The 16,470-nt window shown below is 40.7% G+C and overlaps 1 protein-coding gene across 7 annotated transcripts in view; it reads left to right on the forward strand.

Annotated features, from left to right (window-relative positions):
- Positions 1–4,405: 4,405 nt before the first annotated feature.
- Positions 4,406–16,470, forward strand: part of rptor (regulatory associated protein of MTOR, complex 1) — a 66,804-nt gene continuing 54,739 nt past the window's right edge. For 6 of the 7 annotated variants that reach the window (XM_083524978.1, XM_083524980.1, XM_083524982.1 and 3 more), the window contains exons 1-4: positions 4,406–5,017; positions 6,266–6,440; positions 13,134–13,236; positions 14,535–14,617. In XM_083524978.1, the coding sequence (XP_083381104.1) occupies positions 6,273–6,440; positions 13,134–13,236; positions 14,535–14,617 (354 nt within the window). In that variant the 5' untranslated portion in view covers positions 4,406–5,017; positions 6,266–6,272. The remainder of the gene's footprint in view (positions 5,018–6,265; positions 6,441–13,133; positions 13,237–14,534; positions 14,618–16,470) is intronic. The other variant, XM_083524979.1, reaches the window with a different exon arrangement.

The following is a 16,470-nucleotide window of genomic DNA, read 5'->3' on the forward strand; positions in this document are numbered from 1 at the left end:
TTAATCACCCACAGACTGTGTGTGTGTGTGTGTGTGGGGGGGGGGGGTTAAGAGTGTTGGTGAGTGTAAGATTAATCCCACTCATAACACACTGAGTCACTGTCACACACTGAGTTTCTACCCACCGTGAACAAGTGTGTGTGTGTGTGTGTGTGTGTGTGTGTAAATGCACACTGGACAAACATATCTGATTTTTTTAAGAATAGTATATTCTGTATTTATACACACACAAACACACACTGAGTTGCTGAACATTGCAGTGCTGGAGAAACATGTCATCATTCAGCTACATACAGATCTGCAAGGTTCAGCCAGAGGGGGCGGGACTTCCTGTAAATAATTAACACAGCGACCTATAACAGATATCTGACTAGAGAGAGAGAGAGAGAGAGAGAGAAAGGTGGGAGCTCATTGGTTAAGGCATTGGACTTTAAATCAGAAGGTCATGAGTTCAAATCCCAGCACCACCAAGCTGCTACTGCTGGGCAACTGAACAAGGCCCTTAATCGAGAATACGACTCAGCATTATTAGATTCATTAAAGGGGAAGGGAAGAATAAAACATGATGAACATGAAGAAGACAAGCATAGATCTCCAGGTTCTTCCTGGACCTGCATGTGTGTATGATTTCAGTAAAACTGAATGTATATAATGATTTGTTTTGAAGTGAGTGTGTAAGATCTCAGCAGGGGCTCGTTTCACACGTCTGGCTCCACCTCGCTCTGCTCTGCAGCGATACACGTCCTGACAGATTTGTTGCAGAAGAAAATATCTCCTTTGCTCCCACTTCTCCTGAATTAGACTTCATGCTCTGCAGCTTCAAGATTAGTTCTTCTGCAGCTCCTGAAAGTAAAATGAAGCCTTGGCAATTTTCTCACATGATTCCTTTCTGAGAAGGTCCCAACCTCCATCACGTCCAGGACCGGGTTGTTCTTGGAGCAGATTGGATATGCTGCTCCGTGACCACTGCAGGGAAAGCTCAGGTTATGGAGGTCAGACTGGATCTGGGTAAGTTGAAAAGAAAAGGAGATGAATTGAGAATGAGATGCAGAAGTACATGGTGTGTTGATAAGTTTTGAGAGACCCTGAGATCACTTCCTGGATTAAGGTTGGACATGGCTCAGCTTTGACTGATGAGATTGATGAGAAAGCCAAAGCCTCAAATAGGACCAACCCAATAACAATGTTGGGACCAGGAACACACACCTGATCAATGAACCTCCAGAGAACCCATACTGAGAACTTGGACAAGATGTTTAATTGAATTCCATGAACTTCAGCAACATCACAAAAATGTAATCAGATGGTATTGTGATTTAGAGAACGAACTGTGGTTGTTCTGGAAGTTCTCAGGTTGGCTCTTGGTAGAACTGTCTTATTCACCATGTCCTATTAACAATTTCTGTTGATCCCTCATCATCTCAGTCTTCTGCACCAGATAAAGTGAAAGTCTTTGTTCTGGTACAGGAACAGTGTACTCAAGAGCCTTCATTTATGAGGAATGTGGGCCAGACCAACCAGAGTCTTCTGAGGGTTTATGGTCCAGACGTTACAATTCAACTATTCTGATGGTTAGACTCTGTTTCACACACAGACTCCAATAGAACTTTGGAGCAACTGAATGTTCCTGCATATTCAGTGCATCGTCAGAGGTGACAGAACCATGGAGGATGGATGGATGGATATGGATGTATGGATGGATGGATGGATCCCAAGACCACTCAGACTGTAATTAATTTACTACTGCTACAAATAACACCAACACACACACACACACACACACACACACACACACACACACACACACCTTTACACTGGACGTGGTTCATCAGGCAGCCTGTGCTTTTGCTTGGTAGGATTTTATTTCTCTTCACATTCACTCATGACATTTTACACATGCGGCTTTCAGACCTCAGGTTTCACCCTGATGATTCACGTGTCTGTGTGATTTATCAGATGATTCATTTATTTTCTACTGGTTTTTTTACACGTGGGTTAGAATTTGTTCAGCAGAAATCACCTGATTCAGTTTCACATCCATCAGTAGTTTTTTTATGATTTGTTTGTCCACATGGTTTCATTTGCAATAATTTCGTGTGTGATTTTATTTTCACTTGGCAGTTCGATTTGTTTATTATGACGTTTTTCACACGTATTTCCATGTGATTCATTTTCGGAGGTTTCACTTTTATTTTCATGTTTTACCAGTAGATTGTGAATTTGTTTATTATTCCTTTATTCTCCACCCTGTATTTATTTCCACATGCTAATTTCTCACATGTACAGCAGCGGTTTCTGTTATAACATGCGACTTTCTCGAATAAACACGTCTTTTTCGCAGGTGATGTTTGTGATTTTTTCATCTGTTTTGGCCTTTTTTCTTTCCACCACTCTTCATGTATCAGAAGGATGAATTGTGGTTGTTCTGGAGGTTCTCAGCTTGGCTCTTGGTAGATCTTTTTCAGCACCTCCTTGCTTGACAACGTCTGTAGATCCCTCATCATCTCGGTCTTCTGCTCCAGAAAAATGGACGTCCTTGTTCTAGTACAGAATCCATGCACTGCATTCGAGAAGAATGTGGACCACACCCACCGTTGGTCCACCAATCAGAGTCGCTTCATTAAGCAATTTAAAAACTTTTGTTTCCGTGGGAACGAATGCTTCCTGTTTCCTGTTTGTGCTCAGAGAAGTTCTCTAATAAAAGTAATGAGAAACAGTTGAACGCCGTCACTTTGGGAAATCGGATAAATATCACCCTCACTGCTCTCAGCAGCGATCTCACCACGCACTTCTAATGAAGTGAGAAAGGGAAAGGTGAATGAAGTGTGTTCCACTCCATCACACTGCCAGCTCCTGCTGCGTGAACACACACACACACACACACACAAAGACACACACACACACACACACACACACACACACACACACACACACACACACACACACAGACTGAATTACCACATTCATCCTATTTGGTACTTTAAAAAATGTTCTTGAGTCACAAATTCACCTCAGACTTCATAATATCCTGAAGCACTTCTGAATTCTCGATTCTGATTGGCCAAAAGTTATCGATTCGTTTCTTCTAACTGTAAAATCAATCACAGGTGTATGTTCAGGAGAACTTGTTTGCAGGAAGTGACAGATTGAAAAGATTTTCTTCTAATGAGGTGCCCATGTAACATTTACTGGAAAGAGTCTCCACTGTCGGGTTTGAACCCGTAACCTTCCGGATCATTTGTCACGTGACGATCTGTTCGTTTGTGTCCAGTTGTGGGTATAAGAAGAGGCAGGACGGGGGAACGGGACGTAGTTTGGTAAATAAAGTGATTTGGTGAGGGTGAGACGGATAAAATGCTCCAAAACACTTTATTACACCGTCTGTGATTTGTAGCGTCTCGATCATGACTGAATTAAAATTTATAAACACGTGCAAAACGTATGAGCACAAAGCAATACGGCTTGGATACAGAAGACGGAGAACTGCTGAAAGGCTGCTTTGACTGTAGCACGGGTTAAAGGGACGAAGATGAAGAGGACGAAGATGGCATTTTATAGCATCTAATATTCATTAACTTTTCATTAATCTAACTGGGAAATCTCAGTTTAAGACTCTGGGGTACTGATCGGATGGTTGGGGATTCAAGTCCCATTATTGCTCATTTGAAACTTTGGGGCCCTTGTGCAAGGCCCTCAACACGTTGTGCTCCAGGGTTGCTGTATGAGCTCTGACCCTGTACTCTGGGGCTGGAATATGCGAAAAAAGGAATTAAATTGTGCTATAATGTGCACGTGACGTGTATATTCATCTATTCTATAGTATTTATGAGATTCAGTCACATTTCAAAGCAGAATTTCAACCCATGATAAAAGTCCTAAATAATGATCATGAGTTGGTTTTAAAACCCCCTCTGTTTACGAGAAAGTACGTCATTTATCTACATTTTACACGATCCCTTGCACCGTCATGCAGCTCCCAGCGTTCTTTTGGAACGTGTCCTGGAAGTCTTCTTTTCGAAGCGACTCAAGAATCTTCTGTGATTCGTCAAAACGTCGACCTTTGAGCCGCGTCTTCGAGAAGAGGACGAAGTCCGCAGGAGTCAAATCTGGTGAGTAGAGACGGTGACGGTGTGCGCACGTGGGTCAGAACAGCACCAGTCGCACGTGCTCCTGATGTCTTTTAGCACACGGACTCATGAAGGTCGGTGCTCCCTGTGACTGTGCATGTTAAACCAGCCTCAACCCTTTGTGATTCCACTCCGGAAAACGTGTATTTATTTCTGCACGTATGCTTTTATATGATGCGTGTGCGTTTTATTGATCAAATCAACGCGCGCGATAGCGATGTGATTTGTGTTTTATCTTGTTTCGCCGCGTGACCGTTACACGCTGCAGACGCCGGGGGATGACGTCATCGCGTCGCTCGCGCTCGCGCTGCGCTGCCGCAGCGGTGCATTCTGGGCGTGCGACAAGATGGCGGCGCCCTTGCGCGAGTGCTGAGCAACAATCCGTATCGGCGAAAGGGAGAGAGAAAGAACGAGAGAAAGGAAGAGAGAGGGAGAGGGGTAAAAAAAAAGGAGAAGTAGACGAAAGAGAAGAAGAAGCAAAAGTGGAATAAAATCGATTTCGGCGCACTTTTGGGTTCACGGCGCCGGAAGAAGGAGGGGGAGGAGGAGAAGGAGGAGAAGGAGGAGGAGACGCCGCGAGGGCTGCGTGCCGGAGCGCCAAATCCCCGAGAGTCCGCGTGAATGAAACCGAAAATGACCATGACCATGGTAATGATGATGATGATGATGATGATGGTGGTGGTGAAGATGATGGTCATAGTAGAGCTGGGCCTGCGTCCGACCCGTTCCCCCTAACGGAGACCCGTCCTCACGTCCCTATACAATAAAGTGCACTTGTTTAAAAACTCGATATAAAAATCATTTTAATAAAAACAGCACCAGACGACCATCTTCGGATTTTTCTCGCGGCTCGTGCTTGAGATTGTGGACGCGGCCGTGTCTTTTGCAAGGTCTGGACACACACACACACACACACACACACACACACACACACACACACACCGGCTCAGCTGTCATGATGTGCGGTTTGAAACGCGTCCCGAGTGTCTTCACTGCATGTGTGTGTGTGTGTGTGTGTGTGTGTTCTGCACGGTGTGCACAAAAGAAAATAAACACACTTTGCACCAGGGCTCATAGCACTTTTCAGGGGAAAGTAGCTTAAATGCGCTTTAAAAGTCGCCAGATGACGTCACTGGTTATAGTCAACGTCATCATTGTGCAGATCAGTACGTTTTCTTTTTGTCACTCCAAAACTCTGAGGCTCTTTCATCAGGAGGTGTTTTGTTCCTCGTATCCTCGGTTCTGAACGAGCACGTTTATTAGTCCAAACAAACGACGTTCCTGCTGCTTTAAAGCAGACACACAAATATTGTAAATAAACCATGTTTACTCTCACATTACCATCAGGGAGGTGGGAGCTCAGTGGAGATGGTATTGGACTCTGGATTGGAATGTCACAAGTTGAAATCCCAGCACAGCCAATCTGCCGGGCCCTTGAGCAAGGCCCTTAACTCTCAAACGCTCAGTTGCTCCGGATGAGGGCATCTGCCAAATACCGTAAATGTAAAATAATAGTACAGTACAATAGCTGGCATCAAGTGATCAGACATGAAAAGTGTAGGTGAGATATGGGGGAGCTGAAGGTTCTTTAGGAATAGGAGATGGAGAGCAGCTTGCACTTTCCCTCATGCCTGATGTTGATGGAGCTGAAGGATCATCAGCAGTAATGAGATGGATGAGACGGCTGGCATTAAAACCCAGACTCGCTGCTGATGCTAATCCTGCATCCAGAAGTTTCTCCATGTTCTCCATCGCGTCTTTATTGGCCTCATTGGCACAGCAGACTTCACATGTTCCACGATCTTCTCATTGTTCTATAGAATTGTGGTGATGGTTAAACGATTTATGTTATAAGAATGAGTGACGTTTTTCAGGAGCATGTTATACTTTTGTAGCCCTCTGACAACGAATGCATTGTCAGGATCATATACTTTTTATCCGTTTCTCGTTATGTTCCATGTTGCAAAACTTCCATGAAGCAAGTTCTTACAATGTAAGCTGGTGTTGGAGGTCACACGAGCTGGAAGTGTTTTTCAGAAACCTCCAAGGAGCATAAACACAGGAACAGAGAGAAGATCTACCTGAGGTTTATATAATGTACTGTGTGATTGTACTGTGTGTGTGTGTGTGTGGTATAGGAGCCTGATGAAGATGGACACGGAGCTGCTCCACTCGCCTGCCGTGGCGCTCTCAGAGGAAGACGAGGCCGATATGAGTGACTGGAACCTTCCTCTGGCCTTCATGAAGAAACGGCACCTAGAGAAGATCGAGGGTTCAAAAGCACTCGCACAGAGCTGGAGGATGAAGGACAGGGTGAGTGTGTGTGTGTGTGTGTGTGTGTGTGTGTGTGTGTGTGTGTGTGTGTGTGTGTGTGATCCTGATCATGCTTTTTGGTTCTCTGATGTTTTGGAGTTTGTTCATGATGATGTCTGGAACAGTGGGTGGAGCTACATGACACTGTGGGCGTGGTTGTTTGTGAAGTAGGAGGGGCCTTAGTAAAGGTGGGGAGAGGAATGTAATAGATGAAGACATGAATGAAGGAATATGTGTGAAGAGAGAGAGAGAAAGAGAGAGAGAGGGAGAGAGAGAGAGAGAGAAGAAAGACAGAACAATGTAACACAACACGGTGACATGACAATACTGTGACATTGTGATACGATACAACAGCTACACAACAACGTGACAAAACATAATACAGCAGATTAAAGACACAATAAAGTGACATGACAATATAGCAGCTACACAACATGACACTATATAGCAGCTACACAACAATATGACACTATATAGCAGCTACACAACAATATGACACTATATAGCAGCTACACAACAACATGACACTATATAGAAGCTACACAACAGTGTAAGTCTATATAAAAGCTACACAACAATATGACTATATAAAAGCTACACAACAATGTGACACTATATAGAAGCTACACAACAATGACACTATATAGAAGCTACACAACAATATGACTCTATACAGCAACGACACAACAATATGAGACTATATAGAAGCTACACAACAATATGACTCTATACAGCAACGACACAACAATATGACACTATATAGAAGCTACACAACAATATGACACTATATAGAAGCTACACAACAATATGACTCTATACAGCAACGACACAACAATATGAGACTATATAGAAGCTACACAACAATATGACTCTATACAGCAACGACACAACAATATGACACTATATAAAAGCTACACAACAATATGACTATATAAAAGCTACACAACAATGTGACACTATATAGAAGCTACACAACAATGACACTATATAGAAGCTACACAACAATATGACTCTATACAGCAACGACACAACAATATGAGACTATATAGAAGCTACACAACAATATGACTCTATACAGCAACGACACAACAATATGACACTATATAGAAGCTACACAACAATATGACACTATATAGAAGCTACACAACAATATGACTCTATACAGCAACGACACAACAATATGAGACTATATAGAAGCTACACAACAATATGACTCTATACAGCAACGACACAACAATATGACACTATATAGCAGCTACACAACAATATGACACTATACAGCAGCTACACAACAACATGACACTATATAGAAGCTACACATCAATGACACTATATAAAAGCTACACAACAATGTGACACTATATAAAAGCTACACAACAATGTGACACTATATAAAAGCTACACAACAATATGACACTATATAGAAGCTACACAACAATATGACTCTATACAGCAACGACACAACAATATGAGACTATATAGAAGCTACACAACAATATGACTCTATACCGCAACGACACAACAATATGACACTATATAGAAGCTACACAACAATATGACACTATATAGAAGCTACACAACAATATGACTCTATACAGCAACGACACAACAATATGAGACTATATAGAAGCTACACAACAATATGACTCTATACCGCAACGACACAACAATATGACACTATATAGAAGCTACACAACAATATGACACTATATAGAAGCTACACAACAATATGACTCTATACAGCAGCTACACAACAATATGACACTATACAGCAGCTACACAACAACATGACACTATATAGAAGCTACACATCAATGACACTATATAAAAGCTACACAACAATGTGACACTATATAAAAGCTACACAACAATGTGACACTATATAAAAGCTACACAACAATATGACACTATATAGAAGCTACACAACAATATGACTCTATACAGCAACGACACAACAATATGAGACTATATAGAAGCTACACAACAATATGACTCTATACAGCAACGACACAACAATATGAGACTATATAGAAGCTACACAACAATATGACTCTATACAGCAACGACACAACAATATGAGACTATATAGAAGCTACACAACAATATGACTCTATACCGCAACGACACAACAATATGACACTATATAGAAGCTACACAACAATATGACACTATATAGAAGCTACACAACAATATGACTCTATACAGCAACGACACAACAATATGAGACTATATAGAAGCTACACAACAATATGACTCTATACCGCAACGACACAACAATATGACACTATATAGAAGCTACACAACAATATGACACTATATAGAAGCTACACAACAATGTGACACTATATAGAAGCTACACAACAATGTGACACTATATAAAAGCTACACAACAATATGACACTATATAGAAGCTACACAACAATATGACACTATATAGAAGCTACACAACAATATGACTCTATACAGCAGCTACACAACAATATGACACTATACAGCAGCGACACAACAACATGACACTATATAGAAGCTACACATCAATGACACTATATAAAAGCTACACAACAATGTGACACTATATAAAAGCTACACAACAATGTGACACTATATAAAAGCTACACAACAATGTGACACTATATAAAAGCTACACAACAATATGACACTATATAGAAGCTACACAACAATATGACTATATACAGCAGCTACACAACAACACAAAAACGGAGCGACAACACAATACTGCCGCTATAAGGAGTGTAACGATACACATAATTCACAGTTCGGTGCGTACATTATGCTACACAGTGATCAGATGAAACAACAGAATATATAAATAAATATAAACTATGATTCCGAATGACACCCTTATATAAATCTGCCCTCCTTGTGTGCATAAATAAGTGCCCCCCGCGTGAGACGTGTTAACCCGTCCAGCTGCATTAAGACTTTTCAGTCTGGCAGCGTGAAAGCATCGTCTTCAGCATCAGTTACTGGCACACATGAATCACTTCCTGAGCTCCCGGAACACAATCAGTCGTCGATGATGATGTGCAGGACGAAGAGGAATAATTCTTCCGCCTTGATTTCCCATGATGCACATCATTTACACCAACAACGAAGTGTGAGAGCTGGACATTAAATCACAAGCAGGCCGTTACTGCCACGTCAATAACCGCCTTTGCACGCTGTCCGTAAAAACATAATCCTCGTACACTCGCTAATCGTTACAGATGATGATCGCCTGAGTCCAGTTGACTGTGTGTTGCCATGGTGACAGCACTACTGCCAACCGTATGCTCGACTGTAATTCACACAAAAAGAAATATTAATATAATAAACCGCAATAATGTAAATTAATTCGCTTATTTCATTATAACAGCTGTCTCTAAGACACGCCCACATTTCCATATATGGATTCAGCCCCCCCCCTTTTCTTCTCTGTATTTTCCTTCGTCCTTTTTTCACCCACCCCACCATGACTGCTACAGATTTGTAGTGTATATGAAGGTGTGTGTGTGTGTGTGTGTGTGTGTGTGTGTGTGTGTGTGTGTGTGTGTGTGTGTGTGTGTGTGTGTGTGTGTGTAAATGTTAACAGCTTGAATTTATTGCATGCTGGACAAATGGAATAATCAATGATCACTAAACAGTCGAGTTTATTGAACAATCAAACACCATCGATTGATTACGGTCGTTATAGTAACGTCTTATTAACAGAGACTGGTCAGTGTGCAGTCCACATAAACTGATTATTAAATAATATGGATTATAACATAGCGCCTGCTCGGTAACATAACGTTTCTGTAACGCAGTAACTGCTCTGTAAAGTAACGACGTTTTTAAGAAAGTATTGACCACCCTGTACAGGTTTGTGTAATATAATGACGTTTCTCTGTTACAAAATGACTGCTCTATAACATAATGACCGCTTTATATTGTAATGACTGCCCTATTACATAATGACTGTTCTGTTACCTATTGACTGCTCTGTAATAACCACTCTGTTACATAATGACTGCTCTGTAAAGTAATGACCGCTCTGTTACATAATGACCGATCTGTAAAGTAATGACCGCTCTGTAACTAGTGACTTCTCTGTTACATAATGACCGAACTGCAAAGTAATGACCGCTCTGTTACATAATGACCGCTCTGTAATCACTGCTCTTTTACATAATGACTGCTCTTTTACATAATGACCGCTCTGTAAAGTAACGTCCGCTCTGTAAAGTAATGACCGCTCTGTTACATAATGACCACTCTGTAATGACCGCTCTATTACATAATGGCCACTCTGTAAAGTAATGACCGCTCTGTAAATTAATAACCACTCTGTTACATAATGTCCGCTCTGTAATGACCGCTCTGTTACATAATGGCCGCTCTGTAAAGTACTGACCGCTCTGTAAAGTAATGGCCGCTCTGTTACATAATGGCCGCTCTGTAACTTAATGACGGCTCTGTTACAGTAAATATTCTGGCAGTTTATTGATCATTATAAACTGTAGATTTCCTCAAAGTTTTTTACTTTTAAAAATATAAATGATAAAATGAAGCAGGATTGACGGCGTCTTGAGAAATGAACTCTGGGTTCATGTGCAGAATGTCATGCTTTTACGTTGTGTGTGTTCCTCATTAACGTGACATTATTTTATGTGTGTGTGCGCGTGTGTGTGTGCGTGCACTGTGAGCTGAATCTTAATGTGAGATGTTACAGAGATTTGTGTGTGTTAATAGCTTTAATTTGGTACATGCAGAACAAAAGGAATAATCAAAAGGAATGATCTGAAGCAGCAGAGAGAGAGAGAGAGAGAGAGAGCGAGAGAGAGAGAGAGAGAGAGAGAGAGAAAGAGAAAGAGTGTGCATGAAAGGAAGAAAGAGGTTTCTTATGAATCTTTATCATGTTGGGGATCATCGTGTGTAAACTCCATATCCACTCTTCAGTAACAGCAAACAAGGATAAAACAAATGACTTCATAATGCATTTAAATAAATGATGAGAAGTAAAGAAACTGGAGGAAAGAAAGGAAACAGAGAGAGAGAGAGAGAGAGAGAGAGAGAGAGAGAGAGAGAGAGAGAGACCAGGGAAGGAAATGAAGGTAAAAAATGGAAATAATAAAGACAGAATAGATGAAGGAGCTGAAAGAAGGGATGAAAAACGGAGGAATAAAACCAAAATAAATATCTGGGGGAGAAAAATCTGATAAATATAAAAATAAATGTGAACGAGGAAAGAAAGAAATGGTGGTAAAGAGCGAAGGAGCAACAGAACACACTCTCACTTCACACACACACACACACACACACACACACACACACACACACACACACACACACCACTGTAATGTATTGACTGTGATCATGAGCATGTGGTCATTACACAGGTATGAAGGAAAGAACTGAATGAAGTAATGGATGAAAAAGAAGGTGGGAATGAAGGACTGCAACTAATAAATGAAGGAATGGAATGAGTGAGGGAATGAAGAAAGGGTAGAAAAGAAGGAAGGGAAGAAGATACGGAATGAATGAAGGAAAGGAGCAAATAAATGGAGAAGAAAAGAAGGAAGTGAATGGATGGATAGATAAAAAAGGTGGGGAATGAAGGACTGCAATGAAGGAATGGAATGAATGAATAAATGTATGAATTAAAAAAGAAAATGTGGAATGGAGGAAGAAAATAAACGAAGGAAGGAAATGGATGGATAAATGGATGGATGCATGAAAAAGAAAAAGTGGGGAATGAAGGACAACAATGAAGGAATAAAATGAATTATTAAAATGAAGGAATGAAGTGAAAGGATAAATTAATGAATAGAAAAAGAAGGAAGGAGTGGAAAGATGGAATGCAATCAATTAAGGAATGAAATGAATAAATAAATGAATGAATGCAGGAAGGGTGAAGAAGAGGAGTGATGGTGTTGGATGGAGAGATGAATAAAAGACTGCATGTATTTTATACACAAATGTAAAATTAGTTTTATGTAGTTATTTAGTTTTGTTGTTATTTATTTATTTTTTAACACAGTTTGTATGGCGGGTTGTGGCAAGATTGTCTCATGGACTCTGTGTGTGTGTGTGTGTGTGTGTGTGTGTGTGTGTGTGTGTGTGTGAGAGAGAGAGAGAGAGAGAGAGAGAGAGAGAGAGAGAGAGTTGCCATGCTGTTCAGATAAACGAGTGTGTTCTCTGCTCCTACGCGGCCCGTAAAGTGACTATAAAACTAAAACATGCGGCGACGTGACGATGCGCCAAATGGACCATAATGGCTTTAAACCGCTTGTTGGTGTGTGTGTGTGTGTGTGTGTGTGTGTGTGTGTGTGTGTGTGTGTGTGTGTGTGTGTGTGTGTTTTCTCTTTGGTGAGACTTTTTGCAGGTTTTACACTTATGTCGAGGTTGTCCATTTTAGTTTTCTGGAGCCGTGCCGCCATGGCAACAGCAGCTGTCAATCAAACACTCACCACACAACTCTATCGTGTGTGTGTGTGTGTGTGTGTGTGTGTGTGTGTTTATTTTTATTATATATTCAAGTATAAGATAATTTGTAAATGTTTTTTTTTTAAATAACACCTGACTGGTACATTTGTTTAATTAATTAATCCATTAGTTAATTAATTATTCATTTATCAGCTTGTGATCATCACAACTCATCTCTCTCTCTCTCTCTCTCTCTCTCTCTCTCTCTCTCTCTCTCTCTCTCTGTAGATGAAGACGGTGAGTGTTGCACTTGTTCTCTGCCTGAACGTTGGAGTCGACCCTCCTGACGTGGTGAAGACGTCGCCCTGCGCCAGGCTGGAGTGCTGGATAGGTAACATCCTTTCATCCCTCCATCTGCCCGTTTATTTCAGTTACCCCCCTCTTCGTTTTCTTTTTATGTGCTCGTCCATCCAAAAATCCATCCCTTCATCATCCCCATCACTGCTAAAACTGCTGATCGTTCATTTCTTTATCCTGTCCATCTGTCTATCCCTCCATCTTTCCATCACTTGTTAAGTCAGACTGATTGTCCAGGTTCCCTGATGGTCTATACATTGATTTTATGGTCTATCACTTCATCAATATATCAATCTGTTGCTCTGTTCATTACTCCTTTTATTACTCCTTTTCTCCATCCCTCAATCCTTCAATCCACAGTATGGTCATATGGTTTAAATCCATCTGCAGTCTGGCTTTAAAACATCTGGTGTTCTTTTCGTTCACTCGTCCTCACATCCATCCACTCATCCATGACTGCTTTCATCTTTCCAATTTACAATCCATCCCTCCGTCCCTTCATTCCTTAATCCATTTATTGCCTCATGTTTTGATCAGACATCCATCAATATATTATCTTCGGATCTAATAAACTGTTCTTTTGTTTATTCATCCATCCCTCCACCATTTTTCTACTCGTTCATCTATCTGTCCATCCAGAAAATACATATGTAAATATTCTTTCTATCCATCTTTCCATTTATTCATCTATCCACTTATCTATTTTTTCCATCCATCTTTCCATCTGTCTATTCACTCATTCATACATTTATACATCTTTTTATTCAATCTATTAATATTTCCATCTACTGTCCATATATGTCTCCTTTCATGTGTATATCCATCTATCTGCTTGTCTGTTTTTCCATCCATCTATTCAACATTTTATCCATCCATTCATGCCCAGTGTTTAAGTGTGTTGTGTTCCTTCAGTCAGGTTTTATTTGTTTGTTTATTTTTTTCCTCAATTAAAATTTTTTTTTTTCTTTTATTTTTTTTTTTAAAGTTTTTGTAAAATCCTGTTTATGACTGAGTTGTTACAGGAATGTAATAAACGATGATGTAATCAATATTAATATCTATCCTGACCCTGGTTATCTGTGTGATGGAATTAGAGTGTGTTTTCCTCCCTGTGGGCATCAGTGTGCTGGGGGACTGTAATTAATCACACACTCGTTTGTTTGTTTATTCAGGAGTTTGATTTGTTTGTAGTTTTTTTCCTGCGAAACGTAACGACGTGTTAATTATCGTCTCGTCAAAGCCTCGGACTCTGCGCATAATTATCCGTGATGTGATCGATGCTGGTGAATTATACTGTATAATGTGTGCGTATTTTATTTGTCTCGCGTCCAGATCCTCTGTCGATGAGTCCGCAGAAGGCGCTGGAGACGATCGGAGCCAATCTGCAGAAACAGTACGAGAACTGGCAACCCAGGGTGAGTCCTCTGCTTTTCAAATCTAAATCTCATAATAATGTCAAATCAAATATGTTGAATTGGAATCGTGGTTCCAGGCTGAAACTCATCGTGACTGCTGGAAGGAATCATTTAGGAATTTACTGAATCAGATCAGTTATGAATTGAATTGATTCATTACTGGATGACCTGTGGGGTTATACCCCTAATCACATGCAACATCTTCTAAACTGCCCCCCAACCAACACACACACACACACACACACACACACACACACACAAATCTCCTGAGATCAGAGTTCTTTTGTTAAACTCACTGTTGATTTGATATTTCTTCTCCCTCTCATATATATATATATATATTTCTCTCTTTTCCTGCTCGTGTTCCAGCTTCTGCTCTGACGTTCGACTGTTTTCATTTTACTCGTTTTATTGGCTTCAGTTCCAGCGTTCGATCGTCCTGCACGTGCAGCGCATTTTCACACGCAAACCTTCAAGCCAGAATTCACGATTGTTAACTAGAAAGCACCTTTTTTTATTCTTCAAAGGGTTTATTGGATAATTTGAGGTTTAAAACTTTATTTATAAAACTTTTTTTTTTTTACTGTATGTTGATATTTAAGGGTCTTTCGTAAGTTATGTAAGAAAGAGAAACAGACGAAAGTTCACCAAGCAGAGATTCCTTTCTTTTCTTTCGTTTTCACTCACTGTGGGTGAACCCCAGCGTGAGTGCTGGAAAGGAAATCGCGGGGGGTTCACCCACAGTCTCGCGGATCGGCGCCGAGACACTGATTTGTCTCATTAGCTGCAGAAGTTTCTTACCGCTCGTTCCGTCTGACTCCGCTCTCCACTCGCTCACCGCTTGCACGAGTTTGTGGTTTCTATAAATAATTAAAGATTTGTAGCGTCTGAAAATGTTCTTAAAAGTCTTACAAAATTGGATGATTTAAAGATGCTCACTTCCGTTAAATGGTTCTGTATTGTGGGCGTGTCTCTAAATTTGTGGGCTTGTCTCTGTATTTTAAGTGTGTCTGCATTGTTGGTGTCTCTGTGTAGTGGGCGTGGCTCAGGGTTGAGGGCATGTGTCTGTCTGATGGGTGTTCCTCAGGGTTGTGGGTGTGTCTCGCTTTGATGGGTGTGGCTCATTGTTGTGGCTGTAACTATGTTGTAGGTGTGGCCATTGTTGTGGGCGTGTCTCTGTCTGATAGGCATGGGTAGATGGGTAGTTTTGTAGTCTTATGTTGTTTGACACTATTGTGGGCGTGGCATTTTTAGTGGGCGTGACTATTTTTTGAGGGCAGTTGAGAATAAAAGCAGTAGACGTTCTGTGATTTTGTTCTTTATTTCATTAAATTTGACACAAATAAAAATCAAGACCGGATCAGAATAATGGCGTGTTCCTTTATAAAGATTTTTTACTTGGAGAGCTCATTTGTGAGCACGGAGAAGTCGTGGTGGTGGTGAGGTCGTAACCGCACTAAACACACGACTCTGTTCCAAATCTTCGCTACGGATTGCTGTAATAAGAACAAACAACAGATTTACCATTAAATATTTATCAGACACTTTCAAAGCGAATTCTAGCAGAAACACAAATCAAAACCAGACACACAAACAAGTCCTGAAGACGCTGGGATTCAAACCCACAAACTCCCGGGTTAGTGAAGTGGAAATAAAGTCTTATTTATAATATTATTATTATTACTACAAAAACACTGTACATTAGTCGTTCTTATTCAGGGCTGCTGTCAGGAACAGAAAGAACGTTACAATGGTGACACACACACAGACACACACGCGCACACACACACACACACACACACACACACACACACACACACACACACACACACACACACACACACACACACACA

The sequence above is a fragment of the Silurus aristotelis genome (assembly GCF_946808225.1).
Source record: "Silurus aristotelis genome assembly, chromosome: 2".
In the NCBI taxonomy this organism is placed as follows: domain Eukaryota; kingdom Metazoa; phylum Chordata; class Actinopteri; order Siluriformes; family Siluridae; genus Silurus; species Silurus aristotelis.